Source organism: Carcharhinus amblyrhynchos, chromosome 33 (genome assembly GCF_965287045.1).
Source record: "Carcharhinus amblyrhynchos chromosome 33, sCarAmb.v2.hapA, whole genome shotgun sequence".
Taxonomy (NCBI): Eukaryota; Metazoa; Chordata; class Chondrichthyes; order Carcharhiniformes; family Carcharhinidae; genus Carcharhinus; species Carcharhinus amblyrhynchos.
In genome coordinates, this window is record NC_137356.1 from 6,273,723 (window position 1) to 6,289,224 (window position 15,502).

The 15,502-nt window shown below is 45.0% G+C and overlaps 1 protein-coding gene across 3 annotated transcripts in view; it reads left to right on the plus strand.

Moving 5' to 3' along the window:
• The window catches only part of LOC145361077 (cdc42-interacting protein 4 homolog), a 127,381-nt gene extending 112,815 nt beyond the window's left edge, over positions 1–14,566 (plus strand). For all 3 annotated transcript variants that reach the window (XM_080216655.1, XM_080216656.1, XM_080216654.1), the window contains 5 exons: positions 6,056–6,165; positions 8,950–9,082; positions 9,767–9,885; positions 10,480–10,613; positions 13,172–14,566. In XM_080216655.1, coding sequence (XP_080072781.1) covers positions 6,056–6,165; positions 8,950–9,082; positions 9,767–9,885; positions 10,480–10,613; positions 13,172–13,326 — 651 coding nt within the window. In that variant the 3' untranslated portion in view covers positions 13,327–14,566. The remainder of the gene's footprint in view (positions 1–6,055; positions 6,166–8,949; positions 9,083–9,766; positions 9,886–10,479; positions 10,614–13,171) is intronic.
• The last annotated feature ends 936 nt before the right edge of the window (positions 14,567–15,502 follow it).

Sequence of the window (15,502 nt, forward strand, 5' to 3'; positions counted from 1 at the left end):
TTAATGAACCAGATGGGTTTTTCCAACAATGGTTTCATGATCATCGCTAGACTTTTAATTCCAGATTTTTTTTAATGTTAAATTCAAATTCCACAATCTGCCGTGGTGGGATTCGAACCTGGATCCCCAGAACCTTAACTGAGTTTCTGGATTAATAATCTCACAATAATACCACTAGGCCATCACTTCCCCCTAAATTTAATTGAATTCAAATTCCACTAGCTACCATGGTGGGATTTGAACCCATGAACTTGGTGCATTAGCGCAGGCCTCTGGCTTGCTAGTCCAGTGACATTACCACTGCCCCACCATCTCCCCCTGTCCAATAGCAAACTGCCTTTAAGGCACTAGGACCAGGAGGAAGACCTTGATGCTATTCTCGTCCCTCTCTCTGTAACAGCTTCCTGCCAGATGGTATGTCTGGGTTTACAAATGATTGGAGGGGAATCCAAGGAGAATAAAAGATAACAAAGCAAAACAAGTTAACAGTGATACAATGTGGGAGGGGCTTGCCATAGATTGGCAGTTTTAAATTGCCCTGTGATTTGTAACTCCCAAGTTTAATTAACCTGAGGCAGTAGAGTTCACAAGAAAGTAAGTCATGTTGAACCTTTGTAAGGGCAGCATAGTGGTTAGCACTGCTGTCTCACAGCGCCAGGGACCGTTTCAATTCCAGTCTTGGGTGACTGACTGTGTGGAGTCTGCACGTTCTCCCCATAGCCCAGAGATGTACAGGCTAGGTTGACTGACCGTGACAAGTTCCTCCTTAGTGTCCAAAGATGTGCAGGTTACGTGGATTGGCCATGCTAAATTGCCCCTTAGTGTCCCAGGAGGAGAGTTGATCGAGGAATTCAAAATCGTGCGGGGTCTGGACAGAGTAGATCAGGAGAAATTTTCCCTATTTGCGAAAGATTCAACATAATTGGTTTTTAAGAAAAAGCAAGAACAGCGCGAGGAAAGTCTGTTTTTATGCAGCGAGCGGTTTGGATCTGGAATTGTCTCCCTGAGACAAAGCATTTGGAACAGAATTAGACTGTTGGCTGAAAAAGAAGAATGTGTAGAGTTATGGGGAGAAGGTGGGAGAATAGCAATAAGTTAAATAATAAGTTAATAAATAGTAAAAAGAGGTAGCGTGGTACACAGTGGTTAGTGCTGCTGCCTCACAGCGCCAGGGACCTGGGTTCAATTCCAGCCTCAAGTCGCTGTCTGTGTGGAGTCTGCACGTTCTCCCCACGTCTGTGTGGGTTTCCTCCGGGTGCTCCGGCCTTCTCCCTCAGTGTACCCCAGCTGGCACCAGAATGTGGCAACTAGGGGATTTTCACAGTAACTTCATTGCAATGTTAATGCAAGCCTACTTGTGACACTAATAAATAAACTTTAAGTGAATTGCTCATTTGTAGAGCTTTTTGATTTTGATTTGATTTATTATTGTCACGTGTATTAGTATACAGTGAAAAGTATTGTTTCTTGAGCACTATACAGACAAACCATACCATTCATAAAGAAGGAAAGGAGAGAGTGCAGAATGTAGTGTTACAGTTGTGACTAGGGTGTAGAGAAAGGTCAACTTAGTGCAAGGTAGGTCCGTTTAAAAGTCTGATTGTAGCAGGGAAGAAGCTGTTTTTGAGTCGGTTGGTAGGTGATCTCAGACTTTTATATCTTTTTCCCAGTGGAAGAGAGAATGTCCAGAGGTCCTTGATTATGGTGGCTCTGTCCTAAGGCAGTGGGAAGTATAGACGGAGTCAATGGATGGGAGGCTGGTTTGCGTGATGGACTGGGCTTCGTTCATGACCCTTTGTAATTTCTTGCAGTCTTGGGCAGAGTAGGGGGCATACCAAGCTTTGGACTGAATGGCCGCCTCTTGCGCTGCAACATTCCTGTAATCCTGCGATAAGAAATTTGATATAGATGAAGGAGATAAGTTGCAGCGCTATCGGGAAGGAGCCGGGGGAGTGAGACTTGATTATGTAGCTCTTTCAAAGAAGTAGCACTGGCACGATGGGCTGAATGGTCCTCTCCTGTGCTGTATTGTTGTGTTGATTGTACGCAGTGTTGTCGCTGTGCGAGATCTCCAGCTGCATGTGGATTTCTGGTGCAGAAAAGTACTTTTGAGCATCCGTTAGGAAGTCGACAGTCTCTGTCAGCAGGGATGGCTGGTGGGGACAAGTTAACCTTGGAACAGTGACTTTGGGAATCTTACCCACTCATTATCCATTAATTTTGAGTGGACGGTCGTGACTAAAGCGTGATTGGCACAGAGGGTGCTGTCCGTCAGCAAAGATTCAAGACCTGAAAAAGATTTTATTTTAGGAAAATGTTTTTTTTTTAACCCCATTCTTTGATTTTTGTGGATTGACCTATTTTCTGATCAAGGGACATGTACAGGTTGGCATCGCTGCAGAAATCCACTCAGAATCACAAACCGCCTCCTCGTCTGGAGGCCATTTTATCCCAGTTTCTTATCTTGACCTTGTTCAAGGTATTTGATGTGTATTTACTCATCGGACACACCCAGACGAGGAATGACGATTACTGCTTGCATATAAAGTACAGATGCAATAAGCACTGCGGCTCCACAGATTGTCTCGCCTGACTTGATCATCATCCCTTAAAATGGTGCCCCCTGCTGCACAGAAATGACAGTGCACTTCCCAAAAGAAAACCCGAGGAACAATCAGGTTAACACTTTCCCTGACCTACTGTGTCCTCCCTTGCAAAGACATGCTAACTCCTGCTGTCGCAGAGATACCTGACTCTGCCCTGCTCTCGCTGCCTCTTTGATTTGATTTATTATTGTCGCATGTATTGGGATACAGTGAAATGTATTGTTTCTTGCACGCTGTACAGACGAAGCATACCATTCATAGAGAAGGAAAGGAAAGGGTGCAGAATGTAGTGTTACGGTCTTTGATTTATTTTTGTCACATATTTGTCAAGTATTGTTCTGTCAGTAACCCCCCCCCGCTACTCTGAAATATTGCCATGGTCTCGTTTGCATCCACCTGAGTTAGCAGACGGTGAGTTGGCTTAATGTCACATTCAGACGACAGCACCTCCAACAGAGCAGCACTCCCCCAGTACTGCACCCGTGTCAGCCTTGTACTGATAATTCTACACTGGCACCACCATCTTTTTTGATTAGATTTGATTTATTACTGTTGCATGTATTAGTATACAGTGAAAACTATTGTTTCTTGCCAGCTATACAGACAAAGCATGCCATTCATAGAGAAGGAAAGGGGAGAGTGCAGAATGTAGTGTTACAGTCATAGCTAGGGTGTAGAGAAAGATCAACTTAGCATGAGGTAGGTCCATTCAAAATCTGGTGGCAGCAGGGAAGAACCTGTTCTTGAGTCAGTTGGTACATGATCTCAGACTTTTGTATCTTTTTCTGGATGGAAGGAGGTAGAAGAGAGAATGTCCAGGGTGCATGGGGTCTTTGATTGTGCTGGCTGCTTTGCCAAGGCAACAGAATCAATGGATGGGAGGCTGGTTTGTGTGATGGATTGGGCTACATTCACAACCTTTTGTAATTTCTTGTGGTCTTGGGCAGAGCAGGAGCCCATACCGAGCTGTGATACAACCAGAAAGAATGCTTTCTATAGTGCATCTGTAAAAGTTGTGAGAATTGTAGCTGAGATGCCAAATTTTCTTCTTCTTGGCCATGCTAAATCCTCTCTGTGTACCTGAAAAGGCACCAGAGTGTGGCAACTCGGGGATTTCCATAGTAACTTCATTGCAGTGTTAATATAAGCCTACTTGTAACAATAAATGGACTTTAAACTTATGCTGGACTCCCAGACTCCACCTTGTCCAAAACTGTTGCCTTTATGCAATCTTGCTCATCCATCAGCCCAATCCTCCACCTTTGCTATCCCTTCCTCCAATGTTTTGTTTAAAAAAAATTATCACCCTCGGGTCCTTTAATGGGCACTGCCTTATTCTGTCTCTGAAACTTCCTCCAGCCTGTGTCTCCTATGTGTTGTTACTCAGATTCAACCTTTGCCCTTTCACCCCTAACCTTGTCTTCAGCGTCCTGGCTATGGTCCAGTTAATGAAGTCCTCTGAAAAGCAGACTGTTGTCAGAATCTGACATGACGGAGGGTGCTAAGAACAGCATTATAGTGGGAGGTTTAAACCAAAAAACATTACCCCAATCATACGCTATCACTTACCCATGGTTTGATTTATTATTGTCACGTGTATTTGTATACATTGAAAAGTATTACTTCTTGCATGCTATACAGACAGAGCATACCGTTCATAGAGAAGGAAATGAGAGAGTGCAGAATGTCATAGCTAGAGTGTAGAGAAAGATCAAGTTAATGCAAGATAAGTCCATTCAAAAGTCTGACTGCAGCAGGGAAGAAGCTGTTCTTGAGTCGGTTGGTACGTGACCTCAGACTTTTGTATCTTTTCTCCTGATGCAAAAAAGGTGGAAGAGAGAATGTCCGGAGTGCGTGGCATCCTTAATTATTCTGGCTGCTTTGCCGAGGCAGTGGATGGGAGGCTGGTTTGTGTGATGGATTGGGCTACATTTGCGGCCTTTTGTAGTCATGTGCAGAGCAGGAGCCATACCAAGCTGTGATACAACCAGAAAGAATGCTTTCTATGGTGTATCTGTAAAAGTTGGTGAGAGTCGTAGCTGACGTTCCAAGTTTCCTTAGTCTTCTAAGAACGTAGAGTCGTTGGTGGGCTTTCTTAACTATCGTGTCAACATGGGGGGACCAGGACAGGTTATTGGTGATCCGGACACTGAAAAACTTGATGGTCTCAGCCCTTTCTACTTCATCCCCATTGATATAGACAGGGGCATGTCGTCCTTTGCTCTTCCTGAAGACGATGACAATCTCCTTCATTTTGTTGACATTGAGGGAGAGTTTTTGTCACAGCCCCAGTTCACCAGACTCTCTATCTCATTCCTGTACTCTGTCTCATCATTGTTTGCGATCCAGTCCACTAAGGTAGCGTCGCCAGCAAAATTGGAGGGGAATTTGGCCACAGAAGAATGTCCGTGGTAACTATGAGACTTAAATAACAAAGTTAGTCTGTTCTGAGCAAAAGAAGTGTTCCGATCAAAAGATATGACAGGATTCATCCGGATTTAACTTTACTAACTTCTATCAGTCTCAAAAGAGCACTGATGAAGGGTCATTCAGACTCGAAACGTTGGCTCTATTCTCTCTCCATTGATGCTGTCAAACATGCTGAGATTTTCCAGCATTTTCTATATTTGTTGTCTATATATCTCTGGTTTGGCCTCAGCTGTGATGTATTGTCCCAATCCTAGACATTTTCTTTGGAAAGAAAAGGTATGAAAACTGTCACGCTGGTACAGGCACAGTTTGAGGGAATGATTCCAAGGTTGGGGGACTTCATTTTCCTGGCTGGATTAGACAGACTGTGTCGTTGTCCTCAGAGAAGAGAGGGTTAAGAGGAAATTTGATTGTGTTGCTTCAGAATCCAGAGTAGATCAGTAGCAGGAGGGTCAAGAATGCATTGACATCAATTATAAGTTGATTTGCAAAAGGATCAAACTGACATTAGAAAAATATTTCTCCTGCACCAAATGGTTAGGATCTGGAATGTACTGTCTGAGTGTGCGGTCACACAGCGAGTGGTTAGGATCTGGAATGTACTGTCTGAGTGTGCGGTGGAGACAGGTTCACACAGCGAGTGGTTAGGATCTGGACTGCACTGTCTGAGAGTGTGGTGGAGACAGATTCATACAGCGAGTGGTTAGGAACTGGAATGCACTGTCTGAGAGTGTGGTGGAGACAGGTTCATATTATAGTTTTTGAAAGCCAATTGGATAAACACCAAGGGAGACAGGGCTAGGAGGTAAATTCACTCACCAGCTCTTGGGGAAAGTTGACACAGACTTGACAGGACAAATGGCCTCATTCTATAAATGACCCTTCCCCAGACTCCATCATGTTTCCTTTCCTTGTGTAGTGGTGGGGGGGGAGGATATGTGTGGTCCCTCATTTTGTTGCTGTAACTTTGACTGACTTGTGTGACCTTGTCTGTCACTAACTTGACTTGTTCCTTGCAGCTTACCGTGTCTGAGGATTTTAGCCACCTGCCACCTGAGCAGCGTCGCAAGAAGCTTCAGCAGAAAATTGACGATCTGAATAAGGAGCTGCAGAAACAAGTGGACCAGAGGTAAGTCAGGGTGCACGTTGTATTGCAGAGGAGGGGAATTGGACCACATTTCGCTTGCTGTAAGAACATGAGGCACCTCCTGTGAGTAGCTGTGATTGCTCAGTTGGCTGTGTGATCAGTAAGTGTACTGCAGTGCCCAGGTGGTATCTGATCTCAGAATGGGGTTGGGGTAAAGTTGGATTGACTTTATCTAGTCTGACACATGTGGAGATGCACAGGGCAGTTGGTGACAGAAGTCCATCCTTGGCAGCCAGTCCCCTGACATTATCATTGAGTAGAATCATAGAAACCCTACAGTGCAGAAGGAGGCCATTCAGCCCATCGAGTCTATACTGACCACAATCCCACCCAGGCCCTATCCCCATGCATTTACCCTAGCTAATCCCCCTGACACTAAGGGGCAATTTAGCATGGCCAATCCACCTAATCCACACATCTTTGGACTGTGGGAGGAAACTGGAGCATCCAAAGGAAACCCATGCAGACATGGGGAAAATGTGGAGTCTCCATACAGACAGTGACCCAAGCCGAGAATCGAACCTGGCTCCCTGGCGCTGTGAGGCAGCAGCGCTAACCACTGTGCCGCCCAGTGAAAAAGCAAAGTCTAGCCCACCCTGTCTCTTGCAGATTAAATAACCAGGCGTCAGCTGCTTGCTTATTCGGTCTTTTGTCTTGATAGTGTCCATGCTGCTGCAGCATATTGTTATGGGTCAGGTTAGAATCTCCAAAGTGTTTTACGAAGCCCACCTGAACCCTAAGTTTTGCATCTTGAAATTCAGCATGAGATGCTTCATTTCAGAATGATTTGAATGACCCACTAGGGAGCTTTTATCAAACAAAGTTTATTTAAGAATATAGTTAACATGTATAGAAAGAAAATTAGCAATCACCTTTAACATTACAAACAAAAAAAGAATAAAAACAACCACAATAATGTATTAACCCTTAATTGAAGCTATTCCAACAAACCAAAAGCTTTCATAGACACAAACCTTTCACATGTTAACACACCATAGATTAAAGTCTCACTTGATTGGAATTGAGTCTTTTTCATAAGAACTTGGAGCAGGAGTCAGCCATCTGGCTCCTCGAGCCTGCTCCGCCATTCAATAAGATCATGGCTGATCTTTTCATGGACTCAGCTCCACTTACCCACCCGATCACCATAACCCTTAATTCCGTTACTGTTCAAAAATTTATCCATCCTTGCCTTTAAAACATTCAATGAGGGAGCCTCAACTGGGTAGGGAATTCCACAGATTCATAACCCTTTAGGTGAAGAAGTTCCTCCTCAACTCAGCCCTAAACCTTCTTCCTCTGATTTTGAGGCCATGCCCCCTAGCTCTAGTTTCTAGTTTTCGAAGCCTGCACTTTCCTTCCAGAAAGGCAAAGCGTTGCCTCGAGATAACCAGCAGAACTTCCAAATAGAACAGGGGGGCCGAGACCCTTCTGTTCAGCTGGCTACCCCTGTTAAAACCAAATGGCAGCTCAGAACTGAAAACGGAACCTTAAACCCACTGGGGGGAAATCGAATCCTGTCCCAAAAAAACACATGACCATCCTCCTGACAATGTAGCGTCGTAAAACTAATCCCCGCGTAAACACAAACAACCCATTTACCACTTAATGATAGGACTCATCAGAGTCAGCCCAGCAATAATTACATCACTGAAACCATGAGTTGCAGAAATTATGTTTTTAAAAACAAACCTTTCTTAAAGGGACCCTGACATCACAATATCAGAATCTATATACCTCGGTAAATAGCCCAGGGATCAATTGGAATTCCCTCTAGCAACTGCACCTGGCTGAAACCAGCACAGATTAACATTTAGAAACATGGAAAATAAGAGTAACAGGCCATTTGGCCCTTCGAACCTGCTCCGCCATTCAGTTTGATCATGGCTGATCCTCCATCTCAAGTCCACACTCATCTCCCATATCCTTTGACATGGAGATGCCGGCGATGGATTGGGATGGGCACAATAAGAAGTCTCACAGATTAAAGTCCAACCTGTAATTATTTTTTAAAGTCCAGTCTGCAGTTGGGTCTTTGTCTATATATGCCGTGTTTGTGAACCTACCTCTCCACTCACTCAATGAAGGAGCAGCGCTCCGAAAGCTCGTGATTCCAAATAAACCTGTTGGACTTTAACCTGGTGTTGTGAGACTTCTTACTGTGCTCATACCCCTTGAGTTTAGAAGTGTATTTCCTCCTTAAGTATATTCAGTGATTTGTCCTTCACTGGGGGGGAGGCGGGGTGGAGCACAGTGCTGAGCACTGCTGCCTCACAGCACCAGGGACCCGGGTTCGATTCCTGCCTTGGGTCACTATCTGTGTGGAATTTGCATGTTCTCCTCGTGTCTGCGTGGGTTTCCTCCGGGCGCTCCGGTTTCCTCCTAGACATGCTAGGTGCATTGACCCAAACTGGTGCCGGAGTGTGGCAACTAGGGGATTTTTACAGTAACTTCATTGCAGTGTTAATGTAAGCCTTACTTGTGACTAATAAATAAACTTCAAACAAATAAACTTTAAAATTTTCACGGCCTTCTGTGGCGAGGCAAGTTTGAGAAACGGGGCCTTCATTAATAGCCTCAGCCGTTACAGGAATTGAACCCACGCAGTTGGCATTGCTCTGCATCATTAACTAGCCTCCTAGCCAAAGGGATAGTTGAACCCCAGCTTGATTCAGCGTCATGAGTGGAGAGAATTTGTTAATATTTTGTGTATATAGAAGAACAGGGAATGAGAGGCTGACGTGCTGTCTTGATTTGCTCTCACAGCGAAGCTTTAGATAAAATGAAAGATGTATATCAGCGGAACCCGCAGATGGGTGATCCAAACAGCCTGGAGCCCAGAATAACCGAGACCAGCCAGCAGATCGAACGACTACGCCAAGAGGTTCAGAAATATGAGGTAAGATAATGATGTAGTTTACTGATTCGGGGTTGCGGGGAGAGAGAAGGAGAGAGTGCAGAATGTAGTGTTATAGTCATAGCCAGGGTGAAGAGAAAGATCAACTTAATGAGAGGTAGGTCCATTCAAAAGTCTGACAGCAGTGAAGAAGCTGTTCTTGAATCGGTTGGTGCGTGACCTCAAACTTTAGTATCTCTTCCCCCAAAGAAAGAAGGTGGAAAAGAAAATGTCCAGGGTGTGTGAGGTCTTTGATTATGCTGGCTGCTTTTCCGAGGCGGTGGGAAGTGTAGACAGGGTCAATGAATGGGAGGCTGGTTTGCGTGATGGACTGGGCTACATTCACAATCTTCTGTACTTCCTTGGGATCTTGGACAGAGCAGGAGCCCATACCAAGCTGTGAAACACCCAGAAAGAATGCTTTCTATGGTGCATCTGTAAAAGTTGGTGAGAGTCGAAGCAGACATGCCAAATTTCCTTTGTCTCCGAGAAAATAGTTGGGCTTTCTCAACTATTGTATCAGCATATACAATATGCTGGGGGGGGGCAGGGGCGCAAGGCAGGTTGTTGGTGATCTGGTGCGGGGAGGAGTGGGGTTGGAGCTGTGAAAGCTGAGGGTAAGAAAATATGGTGCCACTTTGGATGTGACAGGATGCTGAAAAATGAACCTTTGGTTTTGTTCCCAAGACCTGGCTGACCGATGCAGAAGGGAAACTGGTTTCACGGAGTGACAGTTGCCTGCAGTATGTCCCCCACGGTAATCGTTCACCTTCCCTGAATAACAATGGATCACATGAGAAGGAAAGGTAAGTGAATACCTTGGGTAGTTCTCCAAATCCTCCCTCATTCCACTGGCGGCAACAACAACTGTTTGTTTTAAACCCCATACTTAGTCAGCCCAGCAAATGGGAATGACCCAGTTGTACATCAGAGTCTGGCCAAATGCACCAGCAATGTCATGGCGGCACGGTGGTTAGCACTGCTACCTCACAGCGCCAGGGACCCAGATTCGATTCCCAGCCTTGGGTCACTGTCTGTGTGGAGTCTGTACGTTCTTCCTGTGTCTGCGTGGGTTTCCTCCGGATGCTCCGGTTTCCTCCCACAATCCAAAGATTCGCGGGTTAGGTGAATTGACCGTGCTAAATTGACCCTAGTGTCAGGGAGATTAGCTAGGGTAAATGTATGGGGTTATGGAGATGAGTCCCGGGTGGGATTGCGGTCGGTGCAGACTCGATGGGCTGAATAGCCTCATTCTGCACTATAGGATTCTACGATGAACCGGCAACTGTCTGGCTCATAAGTGAGAGAATTATCCTCCGAGACACGGCTGACACCCAAGAACATAACTCAGAATTAGCTTGAAAAGTTTGTGATTGTTTTCTTTTGTCTTACTCAACCAGCCCGGACACGACTTATTCTGACGATAGTGGCCAGGAGCCATTGCCACAACCGCCTTCGCTCTCAGAGTTTGATGATTTTGAGGATGACCTTGTCCACCCAATAGGAAGCTCAACTGCCCTGTATCCATTTGATGGTAAGATGACGAGAATTACTGAAAGAACAGGTTCCGAATGTGAGGATGCCGGGAAGACCATCTTTGAACTTTGCTTTTGTTCAAGACTCACGCCCCTGAGGGCAGATGTGCATGTAATCCCTTCTGCTATTTATTGGGAGCGCTACCCAAGTGGGATTTAAAATGTAGTCTACAAGGTATGTTTCTATAGACAGTTTTCAATGGTGTTGGAGTCCTGATCTTAGGGGGTCATAGTTTGTAGAATTATACAATACTACAGTGCAGAAAGAGGTCATTCAACCTATCGAGTCTGCACTGACCACATCCCACCTAGATCCTATCCCCATAAACCAAACGTTTGCCCCAGCTAGACCCCGAGACTCTAAGGGGTAATTTAACATGGCCAATCCGTCTAACCTGATAAGGATAAGGCCTACTCCTAGTTCTTCTTATTGTTTTTGAAAGAAGCAAAATAAAAAAAGACTGCATTTATATAGTGTCTTTTAGGATCTCCCAAAGCATTTTACAACCAATATTTAGTTTGGAATTGGAGCCAGTTTGTAATGTAGGCAATGCATGAGCTAATTTGTACACAGTAAGCCCTCAAACACAGCAACCTGGCAACGACCAGATCATCTTTTCATTCAGTAATATGGGTTGAGGGTTGAATGTTGGTGAGAATGTCCCTGTCCTTCAAAGTGGCAGAGTATCACACGTTATAGAAAGGATATTATTAAACTAGAAAGAGTGCAGAAAAGATTTAATGGGATGCTACCAGGACTTGATGGTTTGAGTTATAAGGAGAGGTTGGATAGACTGAGACTTTTTCCTCTGGAGTGTAGGAGGCTGAGGGGTGATCTTATAGAGGTCTATGAAATAATGAGGGGCACAGATCAGCTTGATAATCAGTATCTTTTCCCAAAGGTAGGGGAGTCTAAAACTTAGAGGGCTTAGGTTTAAGGTGAGAGGGGAGAGATACAAAAGGGTCCAGGGGGATTTTTTTCACACAGAGGGTGGTGAGTGTCTGGAACAAGCTGCCAGAGGCATAATAGAAGCAGGTATAATTTTGATTTTAAAAGCATGTAGACAGTTACATGGGTACGATGGGTATAGAGGGATATGGAGCCAAATGCGGGCAACTGGACTAGCTTAGGGGTTTAAAAAAAAAGGTGGCATGGACAAGTTGGGCCGAAGGGTCTCTTTCCATGCTGTAAACCTCTGTAACTCTACGATTCTTTAAGTCCGGGGCTGGGGGAGGCAAGTTGGGCCACGAATTAACAACTCGCCCATAGGGTGGCGCCTCTGACAATGCAGCACTCCCTCAGTACTTCACTGAATTTCAGACTAGATTTTCTAGCCTCTGGAGTGGCATTTGAATGCCCCCACTCCACCCCCACCCCTTCCAGGCGCCCTGCCCCCAACAACATTCTGATTCTGATGGGAACATGCTACCCACTGAGGCACCCTTTCCACTTCCCCAACCGTTCCACCACTTCAACATGTTCCATTAAGAACTGGAGGGATTCCTGGGGTCCATCCTCTTTGTCTTCTCGCTGACTGCCTGAGAATCGCCCTCAAGTGGGTATTGAATGTCTGTGATCTTTCTAAATTAGTTTGTAGGATATAGGTGAGCATTTATTGCCCATTCCTTGTTGTCCTTGAGAAGGTGGCGGTGAAAGTGCCTTCTTGAAATAGAAGTTTAAAGTCTATTCATTAGTGTCCCAAGTCGGCTAACATTAACACTGCAATGAAGTTACAACTGCGTGGCTTGCTCGGCCAGTTCAGAGGACAGTTGAAAGTCAACTATGTTGCTGTGGCTCTGAACTCGTGTGTAGGCCAGACCACGTAAGGACGACAGATTTCCTTCCCTAAAGGATATTAGTGAACCAGATAGGACTTTCCAACAATCGACAATGGTTTCATGGTCATCAGTAGATTCTTAATCCCAGGTTTTTTTTAATTGAATTCAAAATCCTCCATTTGCCGTAGCGGGGTTCGAACCCAGGCCCCCAGAACATTAGCTAAGTTTCTGGATTAATAGTGTAAGGATAATACCACTAGGCCGTTGCCTCCCCTTTAGGGTAGATGAGGGGTTTGTCGTATGAAGAGAGATTGAACAGTTTAAGCCGATGCTCTCTGGAATTTAGAAGAATGAGGGGAGATCAAATTGAGGTGTACAAGATGATAAAAGGTGTGGATAAAGTAGACGTGGAGCGGATGCTTCCTCTTGTGGGACATTCTAGGACGAGAGGTCATAGTCTTAGGATAAGGGGCAGCAAATTTAAAACGGAGTTGAGGAGAAACTACTTCTCCCAAAGGGTTGTGAATCTGTGGAATTCGCTACCCCAAAGTGCGGTGGATGTTGCGACAGTGAGTAAATTTAAGGAGGAGTTAGGCTGATTTTTAATTGGTCATGGGTTGAAGGGTTATGGGGAGAAGGCAGGAAAATGGGGATGAGGAGCACATCAGCCATGATCGAATGGCAGAGCAGACTCAATGGGCCGAATGGCCTGATTCTGCTCTTATATCTTATGGAGAACAATGTGTTAACAATCCGTCAATTGTTTGTCCCTCGCCAGGCAGTAGCGAAGGCACCATCCCAATGGCGGAGGGAGAAGTGCTGCACTTGATTGAAGCGGACAAGGGCGACGGGTGGACGCGGGTCAGGCGGAACGACGGAGAGGAAGGCTACGTCCCCACCTCCTACGTGAGAATCACCCTCAACAGGCAGTGAGCCAGGATCTGCCAGTGGCCGCAAGACATTTACCACCCCACCCTGGTTCGGGGCATCTCGTTTCCTTCCTTAGAACCAGGAAGGAGCAGGCGGAATTTTCTTTGGAACAGATGGGAAAGTGGGAGAGGGATGAGGGTTAGCCGACCTTGACTGGTATTCACATTGGGAAAAAAAACCTCTGAGAGTCACTTAGTTGCATTTATAATACCTTTGACACATAATTAGGACAGTATCTTTCAGTTTCATTGTAGGAAGACCCTGTCCCATTGGCGTTCACTCTGGTACAGTCAATACTGCTCTAATGTACATATTGTGTAGTAATAATTGTATTTAGGGATGAACTCCCAACTTTTAATTGCTGATTACTGATGCCATCTTTTATATAGATATTTTACATAGGATATACATTTAACCGTGTCCGTGGAATCATCTTGGGTGAGGATTAGGACTACATACAAAACACATCTTCAGAGTCTGATTGAACCATCCAGATGATTTTATTTGCAGGACAAGAAAGCATCTTGTTCTTTTACGTTTAACGTCGTGACTTTGTCTGAAGGGTACGAAAGGCCTGCAAGAATTGGACCACCTGTTTCCTAAGCAACAGGGTCGTAGACTCAGAGGAAAATCCAGACTTGGCCACGGAACTGGCTGCGAATGAACTTGTGAAAGTCGATAGTGAGATAATGCTTGTCTGAGTTTTTTTTTAAGGTAATGGATGATTGGTTCTTAAAATGGTTAGGCGCTGGAGATCAAATGTCCCGACTTGGCTCAGTGACAGTCCAGACGGTGCTGTTTTTTTTGGCCTGCTTGAGTTTTTAACGTAAGTGAGCTTTGAGGGGGAATTTAAATAAAAGGTGAGCAGGCAGCAATCCCGCTTTAGGCGCGCATGAACGTTCATGCTTTCACCGCGCTCCGTTAACTTGAAACTCCTGCCAAATTTCTTGGTGTTTTTAAGATTAACATCATAAAATGAGAATGCAACTCTTGCCGGGAGCTGAACGCGAGTTAAGATTTGCAGACAGACTCTTCCGTGCTGATTCCAATCTGGGGAGGCCTGACTCGGATAACTGTGTCAGTTCTTTTTGTGGTGTCTGGTGTACTGTCATGATGCAAAGATTGTATGATAGTGGATCATGTGTATGGTAGGCCAATGGTGCACTTCACATTACAATAGGATAGTAACGTGACTGTTTTCCCAACTTGTTTTAACCCTGTAATAAAAAGCTATTCCAATTGAGGAGTTCATGTCTGTCACGTCTTGTAAAATGTGTAGCAGTTTCTCGAAGATATTCTGGTGTGGTGATCTGCCTGTGCCTGGCCCCCAATCTCATCCATCACCTAGACGCACAAGATTGGGGGACAGGAGAGACTTAGGGGAGAGAGAGAGAGAGAGGTCGAGGAGTTTGTTACTTCTCCCCGAGGGCAGTTCAGAGTCAAGCACATTGCTGTGGCTCTGGAGTGACATGTAGGCGAGACTGGGTAAGGACAGCAGATTTCCCTTCCTAAAGGAGACATTAATGACAATCTATGTGCAGTTCTAGTCACCAGTGTTTATTGCCCACCCCTAGTTACCCTTGAGAAGGTGGTGGTGAGCTACCTTCTTGAATTTAGGCAAAATTGCCTGAATTTTGATGAGTGTTAGGGGAGATGGATCTTTGCTCCTTTTCTGTGACGCACTCCACATTTCTCACATCCAAGAATTACTAGACTTTGTATCTCGTGGAGTCATAGATGTTTACAGCATGGAAACAGGCTCTTTGGCCCAACTTGTCCATGCCATCCTTTTTTTTAAAAAACCCTAAGCTAATCCCAATTGCCCGCATTTGGTCCATATCCTTTTAAACCCATCTTACCCATGTAACTGTCCAAATGCTTTTTAAAAGATAAAATTGTACCTGCCTCCACTATTACCTCTGGCAGCTTGTTCCAGAAACTTACCACCCTCTGTGTGAAAAAATTGCCTCTCTGAACCCTTTTGTATCTCTCCCCTCTCATCTTCAACCTATGCCCCCTAGTTTCAGACTCCCCTACCTTTGGGAAAAGATATTGACTATCTGGCTGATCTGTACCCCTCATTATTTTATAGATGTCTATAAGATCACCCCTCAGCCTCCTACGCTCCAGAGAAAAAAGTCCTGGTCTATTCATCCTCTCCTTATAATTCAAACCATCA